This window comes from Myotis daubentonii, chromosome 1, assembly GCF_963259705.1.
Source record: "Myotis daubentonii chromosome 1, mMyoDau2.1, whole genome shotgun sequence".
Classification (NCBI taxonomy): Eukaryota; Metazoa; Chordata; class Mammalia; order Chiroptera; family Vespertilionidae; genus Myotis; species Myotis daubentonii.
This window is the reverse complement of record NC_081840.1, coordinates 25,686,878-25,703,691: the sequence shown is the minus strand read 5'-3', so window position 1 is coordinate 25,703,691 and position 16,814 is coordinate 25,686,878. Positions and strand designations below refer to the sequence as shown.

Genomic DNA, 16,814 nt, shown 5'->3' with positions numbered 1-16,814 from the left:
GAGAGGGGAGGAGGAGGCCAGGTCACCCTTCCTGAACGTAGGAGATGAGTGTCCGGAGAACCTGCTGCCTAGTTGTGGGTGCTCCAAGAAGATGTGGAAGTAGGGCATGGTGACACCACCACCCACTGCAAAACATGGACCAATGGACTAGATGGGCTGCTCCTATTCCTGTGAGCAGGAATGAGTAAGTGGGTGAAAAAAAGAGAGCAAGTGCCTTCCCAGGTCTTCCTGGGAACAGCGGAGACAGCTGTGAGTGTGGGTGGTTCCTTCCCTTGGGAGAGAAACATGGCCGTTTCTTTCTGCAAAGAGCTGGAATCATCCATTCTGTGAATGGCATGTATCTGCGATGTATTGGGGCTGGAAAAGAAAGCTGCCTTCAGTGTTGCTTGTTGCAACAGGAGTCTTCAGAACATGCGCTTTATTTCTGGGCATGAGGTCCTGGTAGTAGGGGGAAAAAAGGCAATCCACTCAGAACTGACCACCCAGATTTTCCCCACGAGAGGGTACAGAGTTCATGATGCTGAGTAAAGCACCCACACCAAGAAAGGCCCATGGGGTTTGGGTTCTTAAACTGCACAGAGAAGTACTTTCCAGATTGACGTGACTTCGCACCCCATGGATAACATAAGAATCAGACACATGGTCATGGTGGGATCTCACGGATTTGTCAGGAAGAGGGCAGGGGAGCCTGATTCCTCCAGGGGAGGTGCAAGGAACAGGGGCATAGAGTCTGAAGCTTCATCTCAGAGCTAAGCTGTCATCAATTTTTAGTTCTTTGCTGTCCTATACCAGATGAGTTCCTCCCTCCGTGATGGTTCTGCAGAGGCCCCCTGTTTAGTGAAAAGGCCTGGAGGGTGGGTGGGGGGTGGGGAGGTGGGGAGGGAGGGATGCTAGGGCTTATTTATCCTGGAGAATTGACGTGTCAGTGAGCTCTCTTCCTTCTACTTGGGAGGATCGGTGTAGGTGCGGATCCTGTTCTCTCTCTGCCATGGGCAGTGCAGTGAAAGGCAGTTTGGGGCCACCTGTAGGAAGGGCCACCTGAAGCCACACCTGCCCAGGAAGCTGAGGTTTGAATGGGGACAGGGTGCGAGAGGGCATTCGTAATATCCTGTGTTGGCCCACTGAGGTCCCTCTTTCAGCTGCCACTTAAGAATGGAATGTGCTCCGAGGGCAGCAGGTGGGAAGACACAAAGGCCCCTTGTCTGAGCTCGTGCCCACATGTGGGGTCTCCTAGCAGGCATCTCCAGAGAGCCGGAGCTCGCAGCCCTGAGGCCTGCCACAGGCAGATGCTGGGCCTGGCCCTCGTGCAGGGCAAGGGTCCGGGTGGGAAGGAGGTGAGGCTAGAGGGCCGGGTGTGTGAGCGGTGGGGGGCTGTGGGGGAGGAGCAGACCCGGCCTATTCTTTCCCCACCCTCTTGAACATGCTCCACTGACAGGGCTGGAGGGATCGGTTCTCTCTGCCTGGAAGGAATGAAAAGACGTATTGTGCAGCCACGGAGAGTCTGGTTGCCAGCCAGGAATGAGTCCTCCAAAGCAGAGGAGAAAGGCAGAGCAAGAGGAGGCTGGGGGAGGAGGCCCAGAGAGATAGCAGGAGCAAAGGAGGAGGGAGAGAGGCCAGGCAGTAGCAGGTCACAGCCGGTTGGCCTGGACTGGGAGGCCTGGGTTGCTGAGGCTCCTGGGTCCACAGGTGTGGAGCCCTAGGGGAGAAGGGGAGGGGGGAGGAGGTGCTGTTATCTTACCCAGATGCACGTGCTCCTGGAAGGGAGAGGGTCAGAACTTCAGACTATTTATTTAATCCCTTGGAATGTCCTTGCCTGGCTCTGATCTCTGGGCCCCTTGTGTTTCACCGACTCCTTTACAGGCACATGTGTGGTAATTAACACGTGCAGTGTAGGTCCCAGCCATGTGTTTGAGTTTCAAATATCCATTGATCTGGGGCACTCCCATCCTGGCCACCCCTCCCCTTCTTCTCCTTTGGTTCTTGCCCTTGAAGAGTGACAGAAGGGGGGGTGCGGGTCTGTGTGTATTGGAGGGTGGGGGACACACATGCATCCACATGTATTTTATTGAGGCTACAGAGGAATGTCAGAACAGGGGAAAGAGCCCCCAACAGCCCTTAACCCCTGATGATCTGTTGCTAAAACAGCCCAAGGCTGCAGAAGTTGTGGTAGAGATGAATTTTTGGTTTCAGCTGAAGAATGGCTGGGAAGCAAATGTATTTAGAGATCATGAATTTACCGAGTGGCTTTTCCTGGCCGACCAAGGCTTGTGGGGTTTCCTATGGTGCCTCTTTTTGGGATGTTGGTGATAATGAATGTGGATGATTTGGGGAGCCCTTGGGATGACTGAATACAGCCAGGGACTGGTCCCGGAGTCATTGCTTGTGAGGTGGCAGAGGGACTGCACAGCCTCCAGCGGGTGCGGTGGGGGAGGGGCGTGGCGAGGAGTGACTGCATGAAGTAGAGGTGAGCCCTTGTACACTGAGTGCTGGCAGATCTCCAGGAGGTTTTTCCTTCTGGACCTGGGACCTAGAGAGCCCAGGGTGATGCTTCTGTACATGGCAAGGGGAAAGTCTAGGGCCGTGGTCGGCAAACCGCGGCTCGCAAGCCACATGCGGCTCTTTGGCCCCTTGAGTGTGGCTCTTCCACAAAATACCACGTGCGGGCGCGCACGTACAGTGTGATTGAAACTTCGTGGCCCATGCGCAGAAGTTGGTATTTTGTGGAAGAGCCACACTCAAGGGGCAAAGAGCCGCATGTGGCTTGCGAGCCGTGGTTTGCCGTCCACTGGTCTAGGGTCATCAGGGGTTTTCTGCAGTTTGCCTTTTTCTCCTTGTGCCAGGTCTGGGAGTTCGCTGTTTAAAGAAAGTGAGGACAAAAATAAAAACACGAGCAGCCTCTGTGTACACTTCTCCATGAGCTTCTGTATTTGTCAAGCCAGTCTTCGAGAGGCACTGAACTTCCAAAACCCAACCCACCTTTAATTTGCAGAGATTTTTTTTTTTTAATCTTCGCTGGCTGCTGTGTAGTATGTGCTCCAGGTAAAGAGTAGGTCACACTCTTTTATCCGGGTAAAGATAGAGACAAAGGTCCCTCTCTTTTGTCTCTATCTTCAGAATTTCTCATGGAGCCTGGGTCTACAGATTGGTACCAGCTGGGAGATCTTGTCACTCAAGTGACGGATGAAGCATCCTCCTGATTTGCGGCTGAGGGATGTGCTTAGGGCAGGGGTGACGGATGGCAGGCATCCCAGAGGAGGGGGAGTTAGCACACCTGAAGGAGGTTCGCCTCATTGCCCTGAGCCTGGCTGAGATGTGCAAGCTCTTGTCTTGGGACATTCTACATGTGGGGCGTCACTCCTGCTGTACCCTCTTCCCAGCTATCTCTCTGATTCCTCTTCCCCCAGCACCGAGGGAGAAGCTGGATCAGTAGTTGATGTGTCAGCATGGTCATCCAATGGCAAAAGTGTGATGACCTACCAGCCTGCGCTGGATTTGAATGGAGGTGGGCAGCGGATGACCTGTACGGGTTGGCTTCTGTGCACATTGAATTTCCCTGTGGGATGAGAAGCATTCTCATTCCCATGCTGTGCTTGCTGACCAGAACTGTGCCTGAGCAGCTCCAAGCCCAGAAGAGACAGCTCTTTGCTCTCTGCATGCATGTTGCTGCTGCTTTCTGGTGCTCTGAGCCACCCTGACCAGGCCTGGCATATCCGTACACCAGCTTTGCAGAGATTCATTGCAGAAGGGGTGTGCATGAGTGTCATGTGTGCACCACGTCTCCTTCCTCCCACAGTTAGTTCTCTCCCAGCTTGGCCCATCTACTGAACCCCCTGCCCTGCATCTTAGCCCCTATTCTGGGGTCTCCAAAAGAAAGTTTGTGCGTGGAAGATACTAAATTTAGAGTTTGAATCCCTGCCATATCCCCATTTCCAAGGGCTGGAGATGAAATAGGGTGTATGGATCTGGAATAGCGTCCTAGTCATAGGTTCTTACAAGTCCCTGGCGTTATTAGTAACCACTGACATTTTATATTTGTTTTTTTTAATTCTTTAATTCAACACATACTTATTGAGAACTTACTGAGCACCAGGCTTGTTACAGTCACTGAGGATCCAACGACAAGTAAAATGATAAGAGCCCTGGCTTTGCCTCACGGAGCTCATATTTTAATAGTCCTTAGCCTCTTCTTATAGAACTTACCTTCAGGTGGAGGTAAGGCCTCCCAGGGGAGCACAGGCTTCTAGATGCTGGGAAGCTGTCGCCTCTGAAGGGGGCAGAAGATGGGTGGATCCTCCAAACAGGCCTGGGAGGAAGCTCTCAGGGCCAGAGCCCCTAAGGAAGGGCCTCTGGTGGAGGCTGTCTGCCTGAGATGAGCATGGCCACTGGCAGGCTCTTGGTCCCTCTACCTGGTGCCTTTGTGGGGCCCCTGACGCCCAGGTGAGACAGCTCACTGTTCCTTGGCTGAGTGAGTTCGGTTCCAGGTATGACACAGAAACTTGGAGGGAGGCTGGGATGTCGGCATGTGGTGGGAAGGCCTCAGGCCACATCTGCACCCCTGTCTCCAGCCCCGAGCCCCAGGGGGCTCCTGTGGCAAAGGCTGAGGAGTCATCACTCTTGGGCCCTGTTGCACCAATTCTGTGCCGGCTGAAGAAAGCTGTGAGACTCAAGGGCTGCTTATTCTAAAATGTGTAAGGAAGGGCGACAGAACTAGAACAGCTAAAGCAAATTTTCCAAAGACAAAGAAAATGGGAGATCCTACTCCATCTGTTTTTATAAATAAAGATCTCTTTACTATTGTACTCCCTCATGACCCTTTATGAATTTTCAACTGATGCTTCCCTTTGTTCTTCCGAACAGATGCTATAACCCTTTTAGTGTTGATTTCACTTTCTTTTTTAGAAAAAGACATTTTTTAGAGCAGTTTTAGGTTCACAGCACAATTAGGAGGAAGGCACATAGACTTCCCCTGTACCTCCTGCCTCCACACATGCACAGCCTCCCCATTATCAACATCTCACCAGGGTGCTACCTTTTTTGCAATCCATGAACCTACACTGACACATCATTATCACCCAACGTCCACAGTTCACATTGGGTTCACTCTTGGTGTACGTGCTATGGGAATGAACAATCATACTATGACAGGTGTCTACCTTACAGTATCACACAAAGTATTCTCATTGTCCTAAAAATCCTCTGTGCTCCACTTGTGCATCCCTTGCTCTCCCCTCCCGACCCTCTCCTCCCACCAGCAATCACTGACCTTTTTCCTGTCTCTAAAATTTTGCCTTTTTCGAATGTCACATAGTTGGAACCATAATATTCTGTTTGATTTTAAGATTATAATGCTATAGTAATCAAGACAGTGTGGTATTGGCCCAGGGATAGACACATAGATCAATGGTACAGAATAGAGAACCCAGAAATGGGCCTTCTGCACAGTGTGGAAAGCTGTTTTGTGACAAAGGTGCAAAAACAATGCAGCGGAGAGAGGACACTCCTTTTGATAAATGGTTCTGTAGCAATTGGACGTCCATAGGCAAAACCAAAACCGCCAAGCTCCTCACACCTTATACAAGAATTAATTCAAAATGAATCTTGGACTTAAATTTAAAATGTGAAAAGCTATTGAAAGTTTTAGAAAAAAAACATAGGATAGAATCTTCAGAATCTGTAGGTAGGTGAACTTAGACATTTGTTGTCTTAGAACACCAAATACATGATCCAAAACATTTAAAAATGGAATTAATTGTGGGACTTAAAATTAAAAACTTGCCCTTCCAAAGATCCTGTTAAGGGAACAAAGAAACTACAGATTGGGAGAAAATATTTGTGAGCCACATATCTGACATAGGACTGATATCTAGAACATATAGAGAACTCTCAAAAACTCAGTAGTTGAAAAACAATTCAATTTAAAAATAGGCAAAATACTTGACTAGACATTTCACCAAAGCATGTACGTAGAGGGCAAAAAAAAAAAAAAACCCACCAAAAAACCCCCCAAAACAAACCAAACCAAAGGATGTTCAACACCAATAACCATAAAGAAATGCCAGTTAAGACTATGATAAGATATCACTACACATCTATTAGAAGAGCTAAAATTAAAAAAAGAATAGTGCAATGCCAAATGCTGGTGAGGATGCAGACAAACACAATCTTTCACACATTGTTGGTAAGGAATGTAAAGTGATACAGCCACTCTGAAAAATACTTTGGAAGCTTCTTCAAAAATAAAACATCTAAACATACACTTACCATATAATCTAGCAATTGTACTCCTGAGCATTCACGCCAGAGAAATGAAAACTTATGTCCACACAAAAGCCTGTACGTGGATGATCACAGCAGCTGTATCTGTAAGAGCCAAAGATGGACACAGCTCACATGCCCTTCAATGAGTAAACGGGGTTGCAGACATACCATGGAATACTACTCAGTAATGAAAAGGGGCAGACTGTTGATATGCGCAACAACTCGGATGGACCTCAGGGCATGATGCAAAAGGGAAAGGGCCAATCTCAAAAGGCCACATACTGCATGATTCCATTTATGTAACAGTCTAGAAATGACAAAACGATAGAGACAGGGTTCATGGTTGGCAGGGCTGAGGGATGAGGTAGAGGAAGGGGAGTATGACTATAACGATAAAGTATGACTATACCGGAAGTAGCACGAGGGAGATCCTTGTGATGAGATAGTTCTGCATCTTCATTGTGGTGGTGGTTACATGAACACAATTGCATAGAAGTTACATAGAGCTGCCTACATACACAAACGAGTGAATGTGAAACTGGTGGAATGTGAATAAGGTCTGTGAATCATACCAATATCAATGTCCTGATTTTGCTATTGTACTATAATGATATTACCTGTATATTGTGTTACCTATATAATTATCTAATTACAATGATGCCATCACTGGGGGGAACTGGGTGAAGGATACATGGGACTGCTCTAAATTATTTTTGCAACTTCCTGTGAATCTATATTCATTTCAAAATAAATAGTTAAAAAAAAATAGCAGTCTTCTGTGTGAACCCAGCCCTGAACCGACTCCTCCACTTTCCCCCTGCCTCCTCCTCCTCCTCCTCCTCCTCCTCCTCCTCCTCCTCCTCCTCCTCTTCCTTCTCCTCCTCCCCACCCCCCTGCTCCTCCTGCCCTCCCTCCCCCCTCTGTTTCCCACTCTTCCTCTTTAACCTCTGGTCTACCCTTTGCATCAGCCTCATGCTTTTGCTCTTATTCAGGGGAATGTGGAACTTGAGGATGTGGGCAACTGCTTGCAAAAAGACAGCTTTAAGCTTGTTTTCACTTCTTTAGGGAGAGAGTGTGCAGGTGGGTAGATGGAATGTAAAACATTGATCTTTTGCTCTGGAAAGGACCCAAACTGCTCAGATAGCTTCTGCTCTCAAAGTTCTGAGTCGGGACAGCTCCCAGTGCATTTCTGAGCCCCGGTGGTCATGGGACATGCATCTCAGGAAATGCCGAGGCTGAGTAACATTCCATCGTCCGCCTGGTGTGATTCCAGCCAGGTTTTAAGGGATTTTGCAAACAGGCCTAGTTGTCTCTTTATGATGCTCAAAATAAGTAATCTCAACTTCCACACTGGGTCCCTGAGTCTGGCATAAATGTGGCCTCTTCAAAAGCAAGAACCTACCACACTTCTACCAGCCTGAACTTTATCGCCATGTCTTTGAACAAGTTGGCCAACAGAAGCCCAAAAGAATATAAGTGGGAGAGTGACCAGTGATGGACACGCACTGGACAGAGCCCAAGAACTGAGGGGAGCTGGGATCATTGAGAGACCTTCTGAATTTCAGGGGGGGTGGTGGTTCCTTTTTTCTCTGTCTCCAGGCTTCTCAGTCTTGGAGACCCCAAAAGATGCCATTAATAAGGGTTCCTCCCCTGGCCCCTTTGACACATTTGCTTTTGAAGGACCTGGAAGAGAAAGCTCTTTGTATGTGGTCAGAATAAACTCATTGTGCACCCAAACAATTAACTCCTCAATGGACTTGCCAGACCCTTGAAAGGCCCAGCCCTGCTTCCCTGGACCTCTTGGGCTCTATTCAGTCCCTTATGCACACCAACGTTTTGGGGTTTTGTTTTGTTTTTTGTTTGTTATTCTGAAAAGTCCTTTCCTGAGAACAGTCAGAGCGGATCAACATTGTCCTCAGCCCAGCATTTATCTCCCCTCGCCAGCGAATGTCAATCAGGAATCAAAAAGCCAAACAGAGGAGGCTTTGAACGGTGTCATCGGGGGTCGAAGAGACTTCCAGCTGTCTGTGCGTGGGCCAGGCCTTCTCGCAGGGCAAGGAATTGTGCTGTCACACAAACCCGCTGTGTGCATGGGCTCCCAGAGCCGTGCGGGGGCTACGCGTTCTGGGGCTGCACCTGCGCGGAGGCGAGCCTGGGGGTGGGGGATCTGGGGAGGCCAAGCTCTGTGGCTCTGGGATGGGTAGTTTCCAGGGCTGCCCACTGCCTCGGGGCTTTGTAACGGAGGCTCGGCCTCTTTGTGACGTCCTCTCCCCTGGTCGGTGGTGAGAAGAGGTGAGGAAAGCCACCGGCCAGAAAAGTTGAGTGTTGTAAAATGTGACAATATTATTATTGTTGTTGATCTTGACATCCTCCTTGAGAAATTCTTTCAAGTTTGCCTTGTTGTTGTTTTTTTTTAATATTTCCAAATTTACTTTTTTCTCCCGGTATGAAAAGTAAAAATCTTTGAATTGGCTTTCCCCCCGGTGTTCTGTCTGCTTCACCGTGGTCTAGAAGTGTGTTATGGTAGATGAAAGAAAAATAAAGTCTTGCTATTTGAGGTCCAAAAGAATCACCAAGAGTAAGTGTCAGGCATCAAATTATCATGTGCATATATATAAACTGAGATTCAGCTATCTTTCTCTTTAAAATACAGGGTAGAGCAAAAGTAGATTTATAGTTCTTCATATGGAAAATAATACAATAATTGATAGATAATAATAAAAGAATAAACAGTATTTTGCGTACTCACAACTGTAAACCTACTTTTGCTCCACCCTGTATATGGAAAAGTCTCCCCCCAAATCACGGATTGCTCAAATAACATAGCTGTTGCTGCCGTCCGATGATTTATCTGTGATGACGTTGACACTACCTCCCCTTTTGTTTTAACAGCTTTATTGAAGTATAATTATATACCATAACATTTACTCACTGTCAATGTGCAATTCGATGAATTCATTACATTTCTGGAGTTGTGCAGCCACTACCAGAGATCAATTCCATCTCCCCAAAAAGAAACCTTGTGCCCACCTATAGTTATACCCATTTCCACTCCCAGCCCTAGGCAGCCAGGGGTCTGCTTTATCTCTGTACATGTAAATGGACTCATGCAATATGTAGTATTTGCACATGGCTTCTCTCATTTGGTATAATGTTTTCGAGGTTCATCTATATTGCAATTACTATATGTGCAATTACTATATTGCACATGTGTTAGTAATTCATTCCTTTTCACTGCTGAACAATATTTCTTTATATGGAGATATCACAATGTATTTATCTATTAACCAGTTGACAAACATTTGTTCCCAGTTTGGGGCTGGAAATATGCTGCTGTGAATATTTGTATACATGTCTTTAGCTGGATATGTTTTTATTTTTCTTGGATAGTCTCAGGATTGGAATTTCTGGGCTGAACAGTAAATTTATGTTTAAGTTTTGAAAGAAATTGCCAAACTCCTTTCCAAAGTGGTTACCCAATTCTATAGTCCCATTGGCAATGAGCAAGGGTTTCAGTTTCTCCACATCCATGCCGACACACGGCATTATCTACTGAAAATTTTTTAGCCATTCTAGTAGGTATGCAGTGGCGTCTCATTGTGGTTTTAGTTTGCGTTTTCCAAATAACTAATGACATTGAGCATCTTTTCATGTGTTTAGCAGCCATCCGTGCATGTTGTTTGGTGAAATGTCTTCTAAAATATTTTGCTCATTTTAAAGTCAGATTGTCTTCTTATGGAGTTGTAAGGTTTACTTTATTTCTTAACTTAAAAACTCTGGTAGGATTTTAACTTTGCAAATCCAATTTTGAAAGTAGGCTGAGGGATGAGACGTTTTAGTACTACTATACCTCCTATAAGAGGACTTTGAAGTCTTTCCTCCTACACAGCATCCTGAGGCTGGGGAGGCAGGCAACCTTCACTGTTAGAAGAGGAAATCACTGCCCAGAGCAGAAAAGTGAGGGGTTCGGGTTACCAACTTATTGCCTATAACACCTGGATCTGGAGTGTGACCCCGTTGGAGACTGGGAGGCCAGGGGCACATGTGGAAGCGTTTCTGTCTCCCCAGGGCCCCGTGTGGGGCCTGGTGCTGCCCGAAGGCTTGCCAGCAGGCAGGACCGATGTGGACCTTGGACCCAGGCCTTGGAAGGGAGCACTTGTTTGCTGGGTCAGGAGCCAGGTGCCCAGGTGCCCGGAGATGATGGTCAGAGGGTCCTGTTGGCGTTGGCCTGGCCTCCCATCCTTTGGGCATGCTGGATCTCACAGGTGGCTCTCCTGGCAGCAGGGCACCTTGCTTTTCGCACTTCATAAAGATTTCCACCTCGGGCCTCCCCGGGGCAGTGCAGCTGCGTCTCCTCACCCTCGGTGACCCTATCCTGCAGACAGATCCACTCCCTGCACGTGGCTTCATGCTGTGTGGCCTCTGGGCCTGCATCTGGGCAATCTTGGAGGTCCTCAACCTGCGCGCTTTCCCAGGGGCCCGGAAGCCCTTCCTCCTCTCCCTGGGCAGCAGGCATTATGGTCTGGCCGCTGGACCAGATGGGCAGCCTGCCCCCGCCCCACCGGGCTCTTATCTGGATGATGAGAGAAGTAAACAGAATGTTTCTGTTGTTCTGCTCCAGAGAGAGATACAGCTCTTGGAATACGGGAGGATTTTAATTTAATATTACAATGTCACATAAGCCATTTTCCACTGAGGTTCTCACCCGGCATTGTCCCTCTGGCCGTGCATGACTTCTGGCTTTCCCTTTGTTACCCTCGATGCCCTTCCGCCCTGTGCGAAGGGCCTGCGCACACTGCGCTGGGCCATTTGGGCTCTGAACTCTGCATCCAGTGGCAGCAACCAAATGTGTATTGCAGCTGCCAGAAGGTTTCATTCAGTGGCTCGTTGAAGTCAATGGAAAGAGGTGTTAATAGGGTCAGGGGAAGTGATGCTATTAAAAATGACATTGTGTGGCTCTGCTCCGTGTTTATCCTCTCTCAGTGACTTCCAGACAAACTCACCCAGCTTGGCATCAGAGATGCCTGCGCCAGACTCAGTGTGAGGCAAATGAGCACTCCAGCTCGGTTAGTTGCTCTTCTCTTCCTGCTGCGTCTTATCCCTTGGGATGATGGTCAGGTGACTCAGGGTCACCTTGGCCCCTGTGGGAGGTCAATGTTGGTGTCAGCACATGAGAATAATAGCAGGGTCAGGTGTCACACAACTGTTGGGTCGCCGGCCTCAGCCTCCAGCAAGGGTTAGGGCCTGCATAGCTCTCCCATCTTAAGATCCCAAGGGTCAGGTGTTGGTGCAAGAAGGGGGTCAGGGCTCTGTTCTTTTTGGCTCTCTGGACATGATGCAGGGAAGTCAGCCAAAGGTTCTGGAGCTCCAAATGGTGCCGGCGTTGTTATTCCTGATGATCTGACTGGCTTTGCAGAGACTGAGAACTCGCATTCTCCACAAATAGTTAATGCTCGGAGAATAAAGTGTTCAGTTCTGAGAGACCTCTGGGGGAGTTGGGAAGAGAGAGATGTTGTAACTATAAAAATGTCTGCGACCACAGCACCCTCCTTCCTCCCCGCACTGAGGGAGGAAACAGAATTCTCTAAACTATGCATTCTCAATGGGGGCAAAGATACCTGCTCCCAGCTGTTGCCAAGGAGGCAAACATTGGTTCTGGGGCATTGGTTTGGGGCGGTGGGGGTGGGGGTGGGAGCATGCTCTGTTTACATATAAAACACAGGTATACATACAGTACATGGAGTGTATCTTTTATTAGGGAAGTGATTAGGAGAAAAGTGTCTATAATGCTCCTTAGGTGAGTAATAATGGGGGGAAAAAAGGGTTGAAAACCACTGCTGCAAACTAAGGTTTATTTTGATGAAAATAGCAGAGTCTGAAAGGTGAGAGAGAGCGGCCAACCCTGCCAGGACGGAGGGTGTCAGGACTTGACTGCTGGGAGCTCCCTGCTCCCATCATCTGGGTTAGACATTGGAGAGCGAATCCAGGGTGCAGTCTCCCATGTCCCCGCTCATGTTGTTTGCCCCCTCCTCTCACAGGGGCTTGTGGTCCATGCTATTTCACAGGGGTTCCCAATTCTCTTCAGTTCAGCATGCTGGAGAGAGAATGGTCCTTCCTGCCTTCTCTTCTTATTCATTCTGAAATTGTATTTAATTTTAAATTCTTCAATTACAGTTGACATACAATATTATACTAGTTTCAGGTGCAGAGCATAGTGATTTGACATTTATATAACTTGCAAAGTGATCACCCTGATTAGTCTAGTTCCCATCAGACACCCTATATAGTTATTACAATATGATTGACTCTTTTCCCTATGCTGTACTTTACTCTAAATGAGGATAAGAAATAGTTAAGAGCTCTAACCACTTTGGCTCAGGGGATAGAGCATCGGCCGGCGGACTGAAGGGTCCCAGGTTCGATTCCAGTCAAGGGCATGTACCTTGGTTGCGGGCACATCCCCAGTAGGGGGTGTGCAGGAGGCAGCTGATCGGTGTTTCTCTCTCATCCATGTTTCTAACTCTCTATCCCTCTCCCTTCCTCTCTGTAAAAAATCAATATAAAAAATATATATATATATTTTTTAAAAAGATATAGTTAGGAGTCCAGTGGTAGGGGAGTAATAGCACCTAAGTCTCTTGCTTTCCTTAAGCTCTTCAGTGAAGGCCACTAGAGAGGTACTGGGCTGCCACCTCTCACAAGAGGGCGGGAAGAAACTTGGGGAATTTGAGGCCACTCTGTGTGATCATGCCTGGCCGCCATTCGGGACTGCTGGGCAAGGAGAGGAACTTTCTCGTGGGGAAGACCGAGGAACTCAGACCAACGAGGACAGGTCCTCCCAAGCCATGGCAGCCCAGCTCCCTTTCGACCCTCCCTTGGAAGAGCGAGCACACCCCTGGATTTGCCTTCCTGTTGGTGTCTCTCTGTGGTTCTCTTTTCCTTCTTGTTCTTTTCTTTCTCTCTGGTCTCTTCATTGGGACTTGGCCGGGCCATGTGCAAACCCAAACCATTCAACAGTGCTGGAGAGTAGATAGTATTTACCTCAATAATGGTAGTCTCTTTCCGATTCTTTTTAACCCTCAATTCAGATGACGGGTCTAAGCCGACGCCCACGATGGAGACGCAGCCGGTGTTCGACGGGGACGGTAAGCTCTGGTATTACTTCAGACTCCTATTCCCCACCGGGTTTCAGATTTGGGGAAGGTAGGTCTTTCCTTCGGATGTCTGTGTAAGCATTAGCATTCTTTTTTCTTTTTTTAATTGTCATTTTCCCCAGTGTACGCTGGGTTGTTTTGACCTTTTACACAAATGCAAACCCTCCCAGGAACTGGTACACTCGCCACTTCTGGACAGGCCCTCTGTGCTCGCCAGGCTTCCTGCCTGGCTGCTGGTGGCCAGCAATAACACAGGCTGCACGGACCCTGGGAGCTGCCAAGACTGAGGAGCCACGGCAGAGAAAGACAGTCAGGCCGGCACCGTCCCCTCAGTAAACGAACCAGCACCGAGAAGCTCCTGCCCTGGGCCCAGCTTTGCGCTCAGCCTCTGGGGGACGAAGGAGAAATAGAGCAGATGAAGCCCCACTCTAAAGGCAGTGGCAAGCCCTGGAGGGCTTTGTGTGTTAAACTACGTGGTCTTGGTTATAACTGTAGTAGAAATGTATGGAAGGAAGAGATCACAGTGCTCTGGGGAGAGATTCTTCGGGGAGATGGCAGGGACTTGAGCTGAACCTTGAAGGTGGGGAGGAAGAATTAGGGCATTCTAGGCAGGGGACCGGCCTGGACAAGGGAGGGAGTATTGTGGGGATGGGACATTGTAAGGAAAGTAGCAGGAAAGGGACAGGTTAGTGGAGCTGGTTTGGTTAAGTTGTAGGGATCATGAGAGTTGAGTCAAGACAATTGAGAGAGGAGAAATTCTAGGTCAAGAGAAATAGTTGTGGCTGGTGGCAAAATAGATGTCCCTGGAGATATAAGAGGGGCTGAAGAAGAGCTTGGGGTGCAGAAGGCTGGCCTCGATTTGAGTTTGAGGTGCTCAGGGCCTATCCTTCAGAGTGCTTTGCTAAGTACTCCGGGTTCCCACCAGGAGGAGCTGGACGCTCGGCACAGGGCCGAGTCTGACAGCTAGGTTCAGCCCTCGGTGCCATGTACAGCAACCTTTAGTGGCTTTCAGCGAGTGTATGCAGGCTGGATCATGAGCCTGGACAGTGAGACAGAGGAATAAAAGAAATCATGCCACTGTTTGGTCCTATGGCTAGGGATGGCCCTAGCATGAGCTGTCCTTTGCAACTGATCATTTCGTGGGACATATTTGTGTTCACGCCCAGAAGTTCCAATGCTCTGTGATCCTCAGAGGTCCTTTATCACCGGCAAGCCTGGGCCCTGGGGGATTGGGTGGAGAATGGAGACCATGCCAGCTTAGGCGACCTCTCCAGTACCCCCACTGAAGATCTTGTCACTCTACAGCCTGTTCATGGTCATCTGTCCCTGGAGGGCCTAGAACAGTGATGGCGAACCTATGACACACGTGTCAGAGGTGACACGTGAACTCATTTTTTTTTTTGGTTGATTTTTCTTTGTTAAATGGCATTTAAATATATAAAATAAATATCAAAAATATAAGTCTTTGTTTTACTGTGGTTGCAAATATCAAAAAGTTTCTATATGTGACACGGCACCAGAGTTAAGTTAGGGTTTTTCAAAATGCTGACACGCCGAGCTCAAAAGGTTCGCCATCACTGGCCTAGAAGCACCCCCGCGCTCTCTGGATGGGGGTCAGCCTCTGTTCAATGAGGAACCATTGGACAGGGCATGAAGCGCACACCCGCCCTTTACTCTCTTTCCCACATGCAGGAGAGGCTCAGCACCTCAAGTCTGTGTGGCTCAGCCATTTCCTCCAAAATGGCCTTTGTGGTTTGTCTGGTGTTTGTTTGTTGACTTATCCCCTTTAAGTTCTTCCAGGGAAGCAGCTGAGAGAGACTTGGCTTGGCCCAGGTTCCTCACCTCCTGGGATAATATTTTTATTCCTGGATGGAGTGGCTCAGTGCTTCTGGACGCTGACCACTCTGCCTCCCGGAATAGGAGCCCTGCTTGGCTCCTACGAACTGATAGGGAGAGGAGCTTCCACAGCAAGGAAGGGGGAGGTTTGGGGACAAAGAGCAGATGAGGCAGATAGTCCAGCCTCAAGGCCTCAGGCTTTAAAAATGCTGTTAAGAAGCCTGGGAGTTTATAGTCCAATTTACATGCTCTCTTTGCCTAGACTTCATTTTCTCTCTCCTTTTTTTTCTTTCAGAAATCACAGCTCCCACTCTATGGATTAAGCACTTGGTAATCAAGGACTCCAAACTGAACAACACCAATGTAAGAAATTCAGGTAAATAATCTGCCTCGGATTATATGCTTACCTGGTAGCCCATGGTGGCCCCATGGTTACCCCATGACTACCTACTGGGTAGGCTTGCACATGTTATTTACCCTTTCTAGTCTGCAGTTTCTACAGCTGTAGAATGAGATTAGATGAGATAATCCCTTCCATCTCTAATCATCTTCAATTATTATCTCAGGGATCCTCTTTCATGAGCAGTTGACACTTTTAGCTAAAAAAAAAAAACACCCCAACCGTTTGGTTCTATGTTTTAATATTGTAATTGACTTTCTGTATTTGAAAGAAGAATGGTTGGACATAGAGCAGTGGTACTTCAAGTCTCAGAGCCTTGGTTCTGTGTGGTTTTTAAGGCTTTGAATAAATGCTTCTGCTTGTAGCTTTTCTAGTCTGATCTTTTGAGGAACTTGTGAGTAGTCAGGTTTTGGTACTGGCTGAACCCCTTGTAGAAAGGTGATAATCAAATTTGTAGAGTTCATTTACCATCATGAAGACCAAAGTCAATAAGGTTTATTTACCATTAGTAAAGACCAAATGTCCATCAACAGGAAATGTATTATCAGACCTAATCCATATCTCTTATCAGGGGGAATCATCCTTCTTTTAGCCTAAGGCTTTATTGTGAGAAATGCCATTTGGCATAATTTATGCTTGCCTGTTGAATTTAGCCATATCATCTTTTTTCTTGTAGATAGCAAGGAATATAATCAAAAGTTACATCCCTTTCAACTGGCAGACAGAATTTTATATGGCCAGTAATTCGTGAGTGTGCTATCTTTGGCCCCCTTTAGCTCTGTCCTAAAGGTGGTAGTGTGGGGACTGGTATGCGTGGAGTGAGTTAGACTATGAAGGTGAATCAGTGCAGCATTGATTGATTCCTCTGTGACTTGGGCAGGCCAGTACCTCAGCATGTATCTGGTTCCCTGTTTGGTAAAAGCTGGAGTTGCTGTGGGATGGTGGGTAGAAAAGAGACCATGTGAACCTCTGTGGGCCAGATTCTTTGATAAAACAGGTCTGTCATTAAAGCACAGGCTTTGGGGAATCAGTGAAATCTGGGGTTCACTTTTTAAAATAGGTTTTTATTGAATTCTTAAAGAGAGAGGGAGGGAGAGAGAGAGAGAGAGAGAGAGAGAGAGAGAGAGAGAGAGAGAGAGAACGAGATTGATGAGAGAGAAACATTG

At 47.8% G+C, this 16,814-nt stretch overlaps 1 protein-coding gene across 7 annotated transcripts in view; it reads left to right on the top strand.

Moving 5' to 3' along the window:
* Positions 1-16,814, top strand: part of SMOC1 (SPARC related modular calcium binding 1) — a 202,010-nt gene that overhangs the window by 153,304 nt on the left and 31,892 nt on the right. For 5 of the 7 annotated variants that reach the window (XM_059691998.1, XM_059692036.1, XM_059692027.1 and 2 more), the window contains exons 6-7: positions 13,314-13,403; positions 15,544-15,624. In XM_059691998.1, the coding sequence (XP_059547981.1) occupies positions 13,314-13,403; positions 15,544-15,624 (171 nt within the window). The remainder of the gene's footprint in view (positions 1-13,313; positions 13,404-15,543; positions 15,625-16,814) is intronic. The other 2 variants (XM_059692008.1, XM_059692046.1) reach the window with 1 other exon arrangement.